The sequence below is a fragment of the Hypomesus transpacificus genome, chromosome 23 (assembly GCF_021917145.1).
Source record: "Hypomesus transpacificus isolate Combined female chromosome 23, fHypTra1, whole genome shotgun sequence".
Lineage (NCBI taxonomy): Eukaryota > Metazoa > Chordata > Actinopteri > Osmeriformes > Osmeridae > Hypomesus > Hypomesus transpacificus.
This window is the reverse complement of record NC_061082.1, coordinates 304529-319698: the sequence shown is the minus strand read 5'-3', so window position 1 is coordinate 319698 and position 15170 is coordinate 304529. Positions and strand designations below refer to the sequence as shown.

Genomic DNA, 15170 nt, shown 5'->3' with positions numbered 1-15170 from the left:
CCTTCCCCTCTGCCTTGAAACAGGCCAGAGTTACCCCACTACTCAAAAAACCCTCCCTTAACCCTGCCGTCCTCCAGAACTACAGACCCGTATCACTGTTACCCTTCTTCTCTAAAACAATTGAACGTGCTGTATCTAACCAACTGTCTAACTTTCTCTCTCAGAACAACCTGCTTGACCCCAACCAATCGGGCTTCAAGACCGGCCACTCCACAGAGACTGCCCTCCTTTCAGTCACCACTGCCCTCCAGTCTGCCAGAGCAGCTTCGAGGTCATCCGTCATCATTCTGCTGGACCTTATGGCAGCGTTTGATACGGTTAACCACCAGATCCTGTTCTCCAGACTTTCTGAGATGGGCATCACTGGCACTGCACTCCAGTGGATCTCATCCTACCTGTCGGGAAGATCCTACCAGGTCTCCTGGGGAGGCAAACTGTCAGACCCTCACCAGCTCTCCACCGGTGTCCCACAGGGCTCCGTCCTTGGACCCCTCCTCTTCTCTCTGTACAGCACCTCACTTGGACCAATCATCACCTCCCATGGCTTCTCCTACCACTGCTACGCTGACGACACGCAGCTGTACCTGTCGTTCCCCCCGACCGATCCGGGGATCTCAGCTAGGATTGAGGCCTGCCTCGCAGACATCTCCGCCTGGATGACCCAGCACCACCTCCAGCTGAACCTCGCCAAAACAGAACTTCTCATCATCCCGGCCAAACCCTCCATCTCCCACGACCTCTGCGACGGTGACCCCTCATCCTCTGCCAGGAACCTTGGGGTTACCATGGATGACGAGCTCTCCCTCATGGCCCACATTGCTGAGGTCTCCCGGTCGTGTAGATTCACCCTCTACAACATCCGGAGGATCAGGAGATTCCTGTCTGAGCACTCCACCCAGCTGCTTGTCCAAGCACTTGTCCTCTCCAAGTTGGACTACTGCAACTCGCTACTCGCCGGTCTCCCAGCATGCGCAACCCGCCCTCTTCAGAGGATTCAGAACGCAGCAGCCCGCCTGGTCTACAATCTACCCAGACGCTCCCACGTTACCCCGCTCCTCATCTCCCTCCACTGGCTACCCATCACGGCCCGCATCAGATTCAAGACCCTGGTACTGACCTTCCGAGCAGTGAACGGGACTGCACCCGACTACATCAAGTCTCTCCTGCAGCCTTACACCCCCCCCCGCCACCTACGGTCTTCTTCAGACAACTGCCTGGTGGTCCCACCACTCAAGACTGCCCGGTCCCAACATTAACCCTCAGCCATCTGACTCCTCCCCTCGTGCCCCTCCGTTAACGCCCCTCAAGATAGACACTCTTCATCATTTATTCATGGCTGAATACACACACATAATCCCAACCCAGGCTTTTGACACCCAGACTGTCATCGTCACCTCCATCGATAGTCAGTCTCTTCGCGCCAAGCAAGCGTCGCAGGATGGTGCCGGCCACTGCAGCCTGTCTCACACCAGCGACATGACTTCTGGGTTAGGACTAAGCTACCTTTAATGTGTTGCTAACATGCTCTGGACATAGACTGCAGGTAATCATAAAATCTGTATGATGTAATTGTATACCCGGTAATTTCACTGTGCCTTTCATGCGACTTGAGAGTATAAGAGTAGGAAAATCAGAAAACATTATTAATCTTTTAGCATTTCTGTTCATTTATTTTTTTGGACCTTGTCATCCCTGCATGAATATTTCACAATGTACATATCTCTTTGGGGTACATTAGCCACTCACGTTTAAGCTGCTGCAGCAGTTTGGTTTTATACAGTTGGATGTTCAGTCATTTGTCACTGTTGGCAGGGAAATACTTGTTTGCTTTCCTGTTCATAGCATGGTCCAATCAGCTGGAGGGGGGTCCATAGTCCCTGACTTGTTAGCAAAAGACAGAGTGGAATCACATAACTGTAGAATTAAATACACAGTACTGAATTAATGAACATTCTGACTTGGCTGATTAAAGAAACCAAACAGTGAAGTACACGAGGCTGAGCCGCCACACCTTTAACACAGACTCAGGCTGGATGGTAAGCCGTTGCTGTGGCTACACATCAGCAGTATTTTGCAGTTCTGAAGCTGTGTTCTATACCCAGATTCCCTATGCAGTGTGTCTGTACATATACCACTGTGATCACTCGTAGGTTTTCTACACTCGAATGCAGGGCCGGCCCAAGGCATAAGCGAACTAAGCTGCTGCTTAGGGCCCCCGTAGCTGCCAGAGGGAAAAAATTATGTGTAATAAATTTCATAGAAGAATTACAGTAATTAAGAAAAAAATTGCTCAAAAACAAATTTCTGTTTAAGGCCCCATAAAGGCTTGGGCCGGCTCTGCTCGAATGAACATGTCATCTAAATAGGAAATTGTTTTGTATTATTTTGTAGTGATACAAAATCTTCCTCCTCTCATCATTTCCCTGCCTCTCTTACCCCAACCCTCCTACCCTTCCGACACAAAAATACTCTACAATTCAATTGATTCTTGACATGTTATACATCAATGCATAAAGCACAGTTCCATTTGGAAATCTGCAAATGAGTCTGTTGTCCACAGTGACGTCGAGGAGGAACGACTTCTTGGAATCAACAATGAAGGTGTCAGAAACCCACAGCAACTCCGTCCGAACTCAGACTTTTGTTTCCGTCAAAGCAAAGACGCTCATCAGTCCAGTGCTGATGCAGTAATATGGTTGCAGTGTACTCCTACAAAGAGGGATGGTTCAGGAACTGTACAGGTTTGCAGTTGCTTTACTATCAGACATTTTTCTAAAATTCAGTTGACAGATTGAAAGGAACACAAATATAATAACAGCATCAACTCACTAGTGTCATGGACATCTGTGTTCAGGTTATGCGTAATTATATAATCTACGGTCTTATTATTTAGATACTCACAGCATGATATTTTCATACTTTCACCCTTCATAATACTGTTGTATTACAAATCTGTCACTAACAATCACTTTAGCAATAAAGACATGGAATACACAACTGGAGTACAGAGAGGAGATACACATTCTAACAAGAAAAAACTGAAAATCCATAATTACATTTTACATGTCTCTAGCTCAGAATCACACACTCACATACAAATGAGTAAATTCACATTTGGACAGTAAACATTTAGCAATGTATTATTATTTTTCTTGGACAGTCTCACACCACACTTCCCTATTCATACAGACCAACACACACACACGTAGTAGAATTCAACAGTTCTACTGAACACTTGGTACCTCTGAGGTATTGTGCTAGCTTTCAGGTCACAGATAAATCCATATCCATTTACTGCATGTGTTGTCACACTACTGGGTTTGAAAGAACAGCTCTCAAAGGTAATGACACACAACAACAGCAGCAACTGCACTTGCATTATGTTACCTGCTAACTTGTGATTTGCTTACCATGTTTATCTCTGATATGGTGTCGATGCTCGCTATGTCCAGACTCATGCCTACTGTGACAGGACCCTCTGCAGACAGACACATTATTAAGAACCTAACCCTAAAAGGATTATTCATGCAAAAAGTTGAGGTCTCAGACAGAGGTGCATTCTTAAAGATTACCCAGGTGACCCTACTTTGCCAAGGCAGTCTCATAGATGTAGGATGAACTAACCCTAACCCTAACCCTAGATGTAGCCTACAGGCTTATTTAGGATTGAAACTTCCTTTAAACTAAGGATGAACAGTTTATTACATTTTTTCAAAAGCTGTAATCTCTATTGCATGTGTAAAATATCAGCAATATGGTTCAGAATCAGAATCAGAATGGGATTTATTCGCCATGAAAGTTTGCACTGACAAGGAATTTGCTTTGGCAGGAAGGTGCATACAATAAACATATAGGAATCTTAAATTTAAATATGTGGTCTGGTTCAACTCACTGTCAAAGAAGGGTCTCAGATACTTTTGTATCCCTTAATCAGCTTCTGGATGGTTGGAGGTAGAATCTCACCATCCTTTACCTCAGAGCCAAGAACTGAGTCTTGCATGATTCTACAAAGAGAGTATCTCAAGTATTAGACTTCCTCACCAGACATAAAGGGTTATGGTTGTTTCCACAACTCATAAAGGATGTCTGTGGAGTCACAGACAGATTCTTGAGAAGATATTTATGGACATGTGATCTCTGATTTTATCACCATTTCCTGATTATGAAACTAGACTGAATCGGACAAGACAGCATCAACCATAGTGTTGCCAAGGACACATCATCATCAAGCCAGTCATGCCTGAAGGTGTGGTTCTATTAGAGGCTATGGGCAGCAGGTATGATCCTATTAGAGGATATGGGCAGCAGGTATGATCCTATTAGAGGCTATGGGCTGCAGCAGGTATGATCCTATTAGAGGCTATGGGTTAGGCAGCTGCAGCAGGTATGATCCTATTAGAGGCTATGGGTTATGTAGCTGCAGCAGGTATGATCCTATTAGAGGCTATGGGTTATGTAGCTGCAGCTTAATATAGATTAGACATGCTGGCTGCAGCCCTCGTTGTCTGTATTCTGAGTTAAACAAACCCTGGAATTATGCAAGTCATGAATGTAAAAAAAACACTGGTGTTTTAAACAGCATTTCAACCCCTTGTGTCTAACAGCATTTAAACCCCTGGTGTCGTAAACAGCATTTCAAGGAGCCTGGTCTCGTAGAATGAAGGTTTAGGCTGCCCCGCCCCTGTGCTGCCCCAGCGCTGCCCCAGCGTTGCCCCACCCAAGGGCTGCCCCTCTGCGCTGCATTGTGTGTCTCCTTCCTCCCTCTCATCCTAATGATGATGCACATCTGTGCACTTACAGCCAGTAGGACACAGCTATCTTACAACTGGGACATTATGTTGACTGCTATTTACAGCAACAAAATAATTTTTTGGAAACAATCAACACCTATACCTAGAGATAAAGCGAAACTCAATTCAATAAAAAGTATTCCATGACAAATGTATTGTCGCTTTCAAAAATATGGAGTATTCTACAACTAATTTCCAAATCACTGTCATTGATATCTGCTATATATATATACCAAGTGGAAGATGTTTCTGGCTTCTGCTATATATAATACCAAGAGGAAGGAGATCTTCTGTAAAGCTATGAATGTTATTGTTTGTTCTTAAAGCTCTTGATGGACAGGTCCCTTCGTGTGTGTGTGTGTGTGTATATAATATATATATATATATATATATATATATCTCGGACCTCATACAACTACACACACCCATTAGGTCACTGAGGTCTGCGGACAAACTACTTTTATACACTCCCCGGTCACGCTGCATATGTACAGGTGATACAGCCTTTGCAGTTGCCGGTCTTCGGCTGTGGAATCAACTTTCCCTGTCTATCGGGCAGGCTCCTTTATCGTCTGTTTTTAAATCCAAACTTAAAACGCACTCATAAGCACTAGCGTTTCCCACTACCTCTTGAGTTGTGATGTTACTTATTTTGCTGTTTGTATTTTGTTTTTACCATGTATTTTATTTGTGCTTTTGTTCGGCACCTCGGTCAGCCTTGCTGTGTTAGTGTGCTTTATAAATAAAATGTACTTACTTACTATACCTACTGAGCTTTACTAATCCCCTGATTTTATACCAAGGACAATAAATCAAAGGGTTGGTGTTGGAATGCATTGACTTTATTCTGATGTCTGTTCTCTATGAGACAGTCTACATATCCATTCCCACTAAAGGATCAAAGTTTGACTTCTGAGAAAGCAAGTGCCCAACCTGCTGGCTGTTTGGAAAATAACACAATCCTAAAAACTGAGAAATGAGACAATTTACAGCAGGTATAGTCCATGTCATATCAGTACAAATTAAACAAATACCACACAATGGGGGGAATATAATTCCTGAATGTTGAATTTTCTATAAGGAACACATTAGTTATCGTGAAATAACCTTTTGAATGAGGCTTTCTTCCAACAAAAACTGACAGTAATTTAGATTGTGTTCAAATATAGACATTTCGGCATGTAAAAATAAAGAAAGAAATGTTCAGTTTTCTTTCTTATGATATTTACTACCTCATCATCTCTGAAGATGCGCTGGATCCACACATCGTCCTCAGCAAAAACCACAAAGTCGCACCACTGCAGCCCAGTGAGCAGCAGCTGGGCCTGCAGCTGCCAAAAGTAAGAGTGGTTTTGCTTCAGCTGCAGTGCTCCACCTCGTACGCTGAGGAAGGGGCAGCTGACATAGCTCCTGGTCTTGGGAAAGATGATCTCCAGTAGGCCGAAGGCCGGGTTCTCCGTGGGATCGAAGCTTAGTCCGTACGGAGAGCACCCCAGCCAGGGGGCGTCTGGGTGGGTGATGAACCCACACGGTGAGTAGTTGACATTAATTGCCCGACAGTACTCCCACACAGCTGCAGATTCCACCCCCCGAACCCTTTTCACCGTGCGAGGGGTACCCTTCCAAACTCTCTCTGCAAGCTGCTCTGCTTTGCTCTGCTCTCTGATATGACAGATTTCCCAGAAGTGGGAGGTGAGCCGGGGCCGCCTCAGCTGGTCTCTCTCTATCGACACACTCTTGTCTCTGGTAGCCTTCTCAATTCTGTGAGCCATATCCCACGAGGTCACTATTGACTTCAGATACTGCAGTTCCTGTTCACTGAACACAAACATGCAGCTTGTTGGCTGTAGTCTGTAGTCCCCCAGAGGCAGGGGAGGCCGGGGAGGCATGTCAGGGTGGGGGCTGGTGTGGCTGCTGTTTGGCAAAGGCATCTGGTATGACAGGGGGCTTCCTACAGGGACTTTGCCAAAAGCAGTGTCCACCAATGGGATCTCGCAGCTGATGTCCATTGATGGAACCAATGGCGCCAGGCTTTTGGCAAACTCCTTGTAGACTGTTGAGTTCAGCGATTCTGGCGGATCGTCTTGGGGTCCTCTGTAGAGCATATTCCTATGTACATAGTGGATATCATCTGTAGAGCATACTCCTATGTACATTGTGGATATCATCACTGCCATTAACGCTGTTTGATTACTGATATTGTATATTCAGTTGCAATGATTTGACAGACAAAACTGAGCACTCAATCATGACACCTATATTTTTTGGTATACTTCCTTTAGTCAATGTATGCGATTACAGCTATATTGTCCTTACTTGACAAAGTCAGCCATGGTTCTCTGTTTAGGTTTCTCCATCTGTTCCACAGGGTCTGGTTCCACATCATCCATCTGTTCCACAGGGTCTGGTTCCACATCCTATGACACAAAAGCAGTAGGGGTGTGACAATGCACAATACTGGGTCCACGAGAACGAGACGAGACAACATTTCACAGTACGACTAAGTAATATATGACTGGAGAAATTGCCTTATATTTGACAGGTTTCTTTTCATTTATTTTGAACAGAGTGCACATTACAATTGGTTAGGGTTAGGGTTCTAGGTTCTACCTAGTGGCATTTAGTCCCCCTGAGGTAGTTGGTACAGTACACCCTCCCTGTTAAGCACTAAACATAATACACTCTTGCATAGGTCATATTTGTTTGTATTTTTGTATATTATTCAATAGTGTAGTACTCGCAGTGCAGTGGAGCAGGCCTTTAACAGTGTTGAAACACATCTTACACTGAATGATTCCTCTGGAGTTGCTGCAATAAGATGCCCAAGGTCAGGTTCTGATGCTGTACTGGTTTCCGCTTCAGGTTCGGTTTTAATATTGTCTCGTGTGGTCCATATTTCCTCCTGCTCCACTTTCACCTCGATGATCTGTGACAGCTCTTGGTGCCGACTGGAGTCGTCGTCACATGCAGCAGACTTAAGGCACGGAAAACGGTCTAGTCAAGGGACAAGAAGTGGAACCAAATACTGATTATTTAGTTTTCACAATGTATCCTCATGTTTTGGTTACCCGCAATGTTTGGGGCTATCTCGTTATGATCAGTGACCTATGCAGTTTTGTAAAGCTCTCTTTTGAAGTCGCTTTTGATAAAAGCGTCTGCTAAATGCATAATGTAAATGATTGGTAAAATTACTTATACCTTAGAAGTTATTAACTGCAACTGACTCTTAAAGCGGTAACACTAGCTACACAGAAGGGAAGTGGTTGAAGTGGAAGAAGGTTCAATTTGCAAATCCTATAGCCTATTTTAAACGCTTCATGCTAGATTATGTTGACATGGTTAGCTATTGCTTGGGGTGAGTCGAACCTATGGAGTCAGTTTTCCATCAGAATTTAAGAAACAACTTTCAATTTGTGTTCTTACCTATCAAAGAAAACGTGGCCGAAAATTCAAACTAAATTCCGTACTTCAAAACATCAACCATTAGCGATTGATAACTGTAGATTCGCCAGTTCGAAAGCCAAGCTTTGGATACCGCTGTGAACATCGTAAATTATCTGAAATGTTACTTCTCTTTGTCAGATGATGATATAAGAAAGACAGAACTAGTTATATATAATCGATGTGCACGCTTGACTAGCTTGAACACAACGTCAACTTACAAATAGTAGCAAGCTACTTGAGCCTTCCCTTCGTAAATCCAAGCAAACCAAGCGTGTCTTTCGATATCTACGAACACAAATTGAGAGCTTGTGTTTCGTTTATTTTGATTATGAATCTACCTTTACACAAACCTGTTCTGTGTAACTTTATCTCAGGTTTGAAAACCAAGTCCAACAGCCTCTGTAGACGTGCGTTTTCCTCCTTAGCTCGGTCCATCTCTTCCTGGTATTCAGTTATTGTGTTCTCCATCGCTCCCAATATTTCAATAGCTGCAACAGTTAATCGGTCGGTGAGAAAAGCTTGAAACAACTGTAGTTTGGACATTTTGCTAGACATGGACGCTATCCTTGGGTGACAAACTTTTCAACGCTTCAGGCAGCATCAGAATGATGCCGGGGTCTTCTTCTGGTTGGGGGATCGCATACAACTGTAAGGTATATACACCGCCACCTACTGTGCTGGAGTGTCAGGCCAGTCACAGCGATGGACATCATTGTTTAAAGTTTCAGTCAGAATGCGCTCTATAGTGCATTTGTGGAAGTTAGTGAGGATGACTGAGTCCATACCAAACTTCTTCAGTTTCCTCAGGAAGAAGAGGCGTTTCCGGGCCACTTTGACCAACTTGTCCGTGGGAGCAGAACAGGTGAGGTCATTGCTGATGTTCACCCCGAGGAATCTGAAGCAGCTGACCTTCTCCACTTCTGATCCGTTGATGTGTAGGGGTGCATGCTCCTCCTCCTGCTGCCTCCTATAGTCAACAATAATCTTGTTAGTCTTGCTGATGTTGAGAGAGAGGTTATTGTTCTGACCCCATGATGTCAGGTTATCGACTTCCTCTTTGTAGAAGACCGGACAGCCTTCTTGGGGATGACGTCATCGATGCAGTGATGAATGTAGCTGGAAACAGCATCCGTGTATTAGTTTATGGTTTAATTGGGTGTGCCTGCCTTGGCAAGAGCACAACCATGGCCGGATCTACCATATGGGCAATCTGGGAATGTGCCCAGGGGCTCTTGGGCATGAAGAGGCCCTCCGTGATCGGAGAGTTCTTTTTTGGGGGGGCTACATAGAAACAGTCTACACAAGGCTTGATTGGCCCTCGATCTAGACAATTATCCAATTAGAATTAAATAAAAGTTCTTTACAAAAACGAAGTATCATGATTGTCTGTTGTATGTGTCAGTTTGATGACTGGACAGGCAATGATTGGGACAAGCCGCAATGCACTTTGGATTGGCTAATGATAAAGATGGGTGGGCATAGAGCAGGAGCTTTACATTGTACTGATTCTAGATCTGTTATTCCGATAAAGAGTTTAGATTAAAACAGTGGAATTAATTTGTAACTGATCCCTGGTCAGATATGTTGTATCTGTAGTCCCAGTGGAATGTTCTTTTAATGATAATGTTTGCCGAAAATAGAGTGGTGGCAACCAAAATCCCAACTGGACTGCAAAGAGAAAGAAAAGAAAAAGAAGAATAAAATGCAGCTGCAGTCATTACTATTCTGCTGTTAAGTAGCTAAGCATCAGCATCAAACAGGTATATTCAGCCTCAGCCAATGGCAGCTAACTTTAGTCTTTGAATGAAAGAGGACATTTTCACAACTGAAATAAATAAAAAAATAAACTCAAGACAACTGTGGGTCAGAAGACTCAAACTAATGTTTAATTCAACAATTTATTCCCATCAGATGTGCAATCATGTTCAATTACTGGAATGCTACATTTAAAAAACATTTATCTTTTGTATTGAATGTATCCTTAAATGGCATCCTCTGCTACTGATCTATGATAGTATCATCAGTAACATCACTGTAGCTTGGATTCCCAATGGAAGCATGTGGTAAAAGCATGCAATCAAATAATTCTATAAAAATTCTTTTTGCAGGACATCAACGTTGTCATTGCCTTTTAAATGAACAGTTTACCAGAATAATATATAAACTGTACATTCAGTTAACTCTCCTATTAACACCTATTACCTTTGGGTCACAATAACATTGGGTCCAATTTTTTATTACTCAACTACACCTGACAATAGAAGGGTTTTAGGGGAAGATGAATAATTACAATAATTTGCACCACAATTACTTCAGTATATTCTGCTTAAATGCATGCTATCACATTTCTGTCAGACATCACTACTCTAATTTGGAGTTTTTCTGTAGAGCAGTGATTCTGTTTCTCACATAATTCTTGACAATCACCCATGTCCTGTTCTGAAGAACATCTGGCTCTTCTTTAATACACTGGAGACAGTCTTTCTTACCAGGCAGTTTGTGACTGGTGATGAACCTCATCATGTGTCTCTCGATGGCTGTTACTTCATTCACCTCCCATTTTTTCTTGAACCGTCTGGATGAACCTATGAGATACATGAGAGGATGACTGGATGGCTGTAAAATAGCACTATGAAGCTTCAAGGTGATGTGAAAATGTACAGTGTTGTACTTTTTTTACATGAAAATGTTAAAGTTGAGTATATAATGGATAACACGGTACCTTTATCCTGTTTTGTGGATGCAGTCAAGCATGCAGTGAAGCAAGCAGCTTCACTGATCTCTGAGAAGTTTGGTCTGGCAGCAGCCTGAGATTGTTTTCTACCTTTTTTTCTTCCCTTCCAGGATTTTTTGGGTTGACAGTTTGCATCATCATTGTCTTTGAGTTGGCAGTGCCTCACATGTTTCCACAAGAACTTCTTGGAATAAAGGCCTCTGCAATAAACACAGTGAATGAATTCTTTGGCTTCCATGCTCCGCCTCGGTCGTTGACAGACTATCATTTGTCCAGACCCTTTTCTGCAAACATTTGTATTATGGGCAAAGTTGCCTCGTTTTCTAAGATAGTTCAAATGGAGTCTTCTTTCCTTGGAATTCTTTGGAAATTGAATTGCCTTTGCCACCTCTGGCTCGTTACAATGCACATGTTCAAGGTGTCGAGATATTTTAGAATATGGCCTACAGCAGTACAGGCAGTACTGTTTTTTACTGTATATTGGGCCGCCTCTTCCCTGTGACATCGGTTGAACATGGATGGAGGTCTTATTGTCCACTGTAGTGAGCGACCCATGTTTTTTCCTAGATTTTAGGGCACTGGGGTATGAAGGCTCAATTGTGTTCGATTGGTCCACATCACTGCATTCTAAATGGCTGGAGACATCCTCAGAGGCCTTTCCTGAATACTAAATGTGAAGAAAGAAAAATCAAAAAACATTTAGAGGTAGATATAGATTTGTGCCTACACAACCTACACTGGACATGACATAAATAATGCATGTCATAAAACTACTTTGGTTTTTTACTTGGGTGCAGATATGTAAGGCTTAAGTTACTGCACGAAGGCAAATCAAAATCACACTGTAACAAAAAACAAATAGCTTACTGCAGAGGGGAACAGTAACTGACTGCTTCGATCTGGTATTCTGTAATCTTCCTCTGGATCAGGTGGTTTCTGCCCCATAGCCTGACTAAACGGAGATGCCCAGAAAGTCGCCTCCTGTTCAATTGTCTGCATTTGGTATTGTGTAAGTTGAGGTTCATCTTCAAAGTTGAACATTTCTGGATTGCTATGAACCAGTAAGAGTTCAGTTTCTTCAGACTTGAATTGTTGTAGCAGCTGCTCCTGGCTGCACTTCTGCTCCTGTTTAAAGTGCATGTGATCCGCCTGCTCCTTATTCATGCTGCAGTCCTCCTCACCAGGCTCCTCCTCACCAGCACCAGGCTGCTCACCAGTAGAACCCCACTCTCCAGAAACCCCAGTACACTGCTGAGCGTCTGAAAACACAACACTGCGTGTTTAGTTGGTTTTATTTTCTTATAAACGCACACACGTTTGTTAACACTTAAAATATTAACTTTGAGGCTTCCAACCTGAGACCGTCGACATTCTAGCTACTAGCTCTAGGCTAGGCAAATGCATCACTAAATTCAAGCAGCTTTCAGGACATGCATCGCTTAACAACAAACGTGTCAGTGATAACAAGCTAGAGGGCCACACTTAAACATCACTTTAATTATTGTGTGCAAATGACTTTACAAAAACTGGCCGCTGAGAAAAGTACCTGTTCTCTGTAATTTAATCTCAGGTTTCAACACCGCGTCCAACAGTCTCTGGAGACGCGCGTTGTCCTCCTTTGTACGTTCCACCTCTTCTTGGAATTCTGTTATCGTTTTTTCCACTGCCTCAAATATTTCCATAACTGCGATCTCTAATCGTTCGTTAACCAAGGCTTTAAGTAACTGTGTCTTTGACATTTTGAATCGCACTCCAACACTATTGCAAATGTTTTGGCACTATACGTTCACAAATAATAAGCCTTTTCAACAAGACAGGAAAAAGCGGGCTACTTCCGGGGAACGGTTTTTCAAAATAAAGGTGGCAATGTACCATGACAATAGGTACGTTCGACATGGACTGCGGCTGCATTCACGACCGGCGAGAGTAGCCGCTTGCAGTCGGGGAGGAGTTGAAAACGGCTCTGTGAAGTCGGACATTCCAGCTTTTCGTGGTTTGCTGCGTTGATGTCAGTCATGGCCGATCAAGCGCTGTTTGCTTACTTTACTTGATTTATTATTTAACCGTTAGTGAAGAGGCTGACTAAAACCTTTTCTTCAACACATTTTTATTTAATATTTTTTTTTTGAGTGTTGGCGAAACTGAAGGTGTCCAAATATTACAAAACGCGTCAAAGTTGTTGTGTGTGAGTCTAGCCAATCATGAAATAGCTGTGTTGTCACTTGAACCCGTGCAGTTGCTCTTGAGAAAATGCGCTCGGCTGCACAGCCGGCAGTTCTCGAATCGATCTCACGGTACTTTGATGGCGACGTCACAGTGACGTGTCTTCGGCGCTGTCTCAAGTCGGACAAAAAGTCTAACCAGAATGCACTTTTTCAAGTCAGCCGCCTGCAGCCGGCTGCGGCGCCGCATGAAGTCGGGTCATGTCGAACGCACCTAATGCGCTCGGCTACACAGCCGGCAGTTCTCGAATCGATCTCACTGTACTTTGATGGCGACGTCACAGTGACGTATCCTGGGACAAAAAGTCTAACCAGAATTCCCTGTTTCAAGTCAGCCGCCTGCAGTCGGCTGCGGCGCCGCATGAAGTGAGGTCATGTCGAACGCACCTATTGGTGTGCAACGCTATTGATCATCTTTGGTTGTGTATCCACCTTATTCCTAGCTCCTATGATCCATTTCCTGATTTATGGGCGCGAATTCCGGAGCCGGCAATTGTCATGGTAACGCTCATAAACAGTCATTGCGGTAAGCTAATTCTGATGCAAAATTAAACATGTGGGAACACTGCCTGTTTACACCTGAAACTGAATAATTTGATCATATTCTCTGCCTTCTACTATCGAGGGATGGGAGGACGACCTGAAAAAGTGGCCTCAAATAACGTACACTAGCATATTTAGCTACTTTATTAACTCTGTTGGTACAGACGGTGAAGCGATGAATCTTATCAGTAGGTAGGCTACTTCCACAACAATAAAGTTGGTTGCGTTTTAATAAAGGAGGTGGGGCACCACCTTGTCTACCTTACAGTTTTTCTCAATTGGTTTGGCTCATTTCACGAAACAGAAATGACATTCTGAAAACAACACGTGCAAACCTCCAAACTGCTGGGCACTTGTTCACAACAGATTGGAATTGTTCATTTCTTTAATCAAATTGCAATTGTATTAGCACATCCTTGTAAATGAAACTTGCAAGTGCAATTGCCTACAGTTTGCACACATTTCAAATGATTTCGCACATCTTTGAAATGGTTAGGTATAATTGCCTTCAATTAGGCCAACTATCAATTAAAAATATCTTGCTGGTCTAAACTGACTGTTGTTTCTCAGTCAAGTGGTTGTTCTCTGTAAAACATATTGGCATAATTTCCTTGTGTACATCATCACCTGCACAATAGTTCACTCCACTGTCAAAATCTTTCAGGCACATAATACCATGAAAAACATAATGGTAGGTACTGTAATATGGATCTCTTGGATCATCTGCTTACAGTCATTGTCAGGAGCAACTATATCTTTACTAAACAAGGGGACACATCCGAGTTTCGTTAGCTGACAGGAGCTATCCAGAAGTATAAATCCTTCCATCAAATATTTAGAGCTTGTCCCAGGCCAGCTCGGGGGAAACACCACTGTTTGTGCTGCCATTTCAGAGACTGGTGTAGTCAACCACATTCCCAGTCTTGGCCCATACAATACCCAGACACTCCTGGTGTCCTTGGACCGCCTGCACTCCGATCTTATCCCTCTACATGAGAGGGGTTTGGTAGGGCCTCACTTTCTTACATTTGTCGAGGATGAGCAGGAGAGTGAGGACGACAACTAGTGAAACTCCAGCTTTGCTTTACTTTCTTACTGTATGTGTTTCATTCTTGCCATGAAATGCATCCTCTGCAACTCTGACTAGAAAGGGGTCACATGCCTGAAAAGTACGGTGGTTACTCATACTAGTCCCTTCAGTGTACAATAGGAATCATTTGATGCTGGGATATACAATACAGCCAATAGAGGAGGTGCATTTCATGCCAGGTTTACTGTAATGCACCCCCTGCTAACTCTGACTAGGAAAGTGTCACTTGCCTGAAACTTACTGTGGTTACTCATACTACTAGTGTAAGTTATACATTATGTTAATTTTGATGTGCTTATTGTATGACAGTATATTGTGCTGTACACATTTCCTGTTACAGTAACCAT

General features: G+C 43.3%; 2 protein-coding genes across 3 annotated transcripts; both read right to left on the bottom strand.

Moving 5' to 3' along the window:
• Positions 1 to 5589: 5589 nt before the first annotated feature.
• Positions 5590 to 9168, bottom strand: LOC124485741. Its single transcript, XM_047047512.1, has 5 exons — positions 9020 to 9168; positions 8585 to 8722; positions 7576 to 7784; positions 7107 to 7207; positions 5590 to 6899 (listed from the first exon to the last, which is right to left on the bottom strand). The coding sequence occupies exons 2-5, from the start codon at positions 8700 to 8702 to the stop codon at positions 5939 to 5941; spliced, it is 1389 nt and encodes a 462-aa protein (XP_046903468.1). The 5' UTR covers positions 8703 to 8722; positions 9020 to 9168; the 3' UTR covers positions 5590 to 5938.
• Positions 9169 to 9211: 43 nt separating this feature from the next.
• LOC124485739 lies at positions 9212 to 12801 on the bottom strand. Of its 2 annotated transcripts, XM_047047510.1 has the most exons (5): positions 12515 to 12801; positions 11836 to 12227; positions 10957 to 11635; positions 10724 to 10819; positions 9212 to 9902 (listed from the first exon to the last, which is right to left on the bottom strand). In XM_047047510.1, the coding sequence occupies exons 1-5, from the start codon at positions 12705 to 12707 to the stop codon at positions 9769 to 9771; spliced, it is 1494 nt and encodes a 497-aa protein (XP_046903466.1). In that variant the 5' UTR covers positions 12708 to 12801; the 3' UTR covers positions 9212 to 9768. The 2 variants fall into 2 exon arrangements, with proteins under 2 accessions (XP_046903466.1, XP_046903467.1); XM_047047511.1 differs by lacking the exon at positions 9212 to 9902 and having other exon boundaries at positions 10093 to 10819.
• Positions 12802 to 15170: the final 2369 nt, after the last annotated feature.

Excerpts from the sequence above, each read along its gene's own strand:
- LOC124485741 (XM_047047512.1), bottom strand. The coding sequence starts at position 8,702 with ATGGAGAACACAATAACTGAATACCAGGAAGAGATGGACCGAGCTAAG. Across the intron at positions 7,785-8,584 it reads GATAAAGTTACACAGAACAG|ACCGTTTTCCGTGCCTTAAG; the intron begins GTTTGTGTAAAG and ends TCCCTTGACTAG. Across the intron at positions 6,900-7,106 it reads ACCATGGCTGACTTTGTCAA|GAATATGCTCTACAGAGGAC; the intron begins GTAAGGACAATA and ends CTATGTACATAG.
- LOC124485739 (XM_047047510.1), bottom strand. The coding sequence starts at position 12,707 with ATGTCAAAGACACAGTTACTTAAAGCCTTGGTTAACGAACGATTAGAG. Across the intron at positions 11,636-11,835 it reads AGTTACTGTTCCCCTCTGCA|TATTCAGGAAAGGCCTCTGA; the intron begins GTAAGCTATTTG and ends CTTCACATTTAG. Across the intron at positions 10,820-10,956 it reads ATCCACAAAACAGGATAAAG|GTTCATCCAGACGGTTCAAG; the intron begins GTACCGTGTTAT and ends TGTATCTCATAG.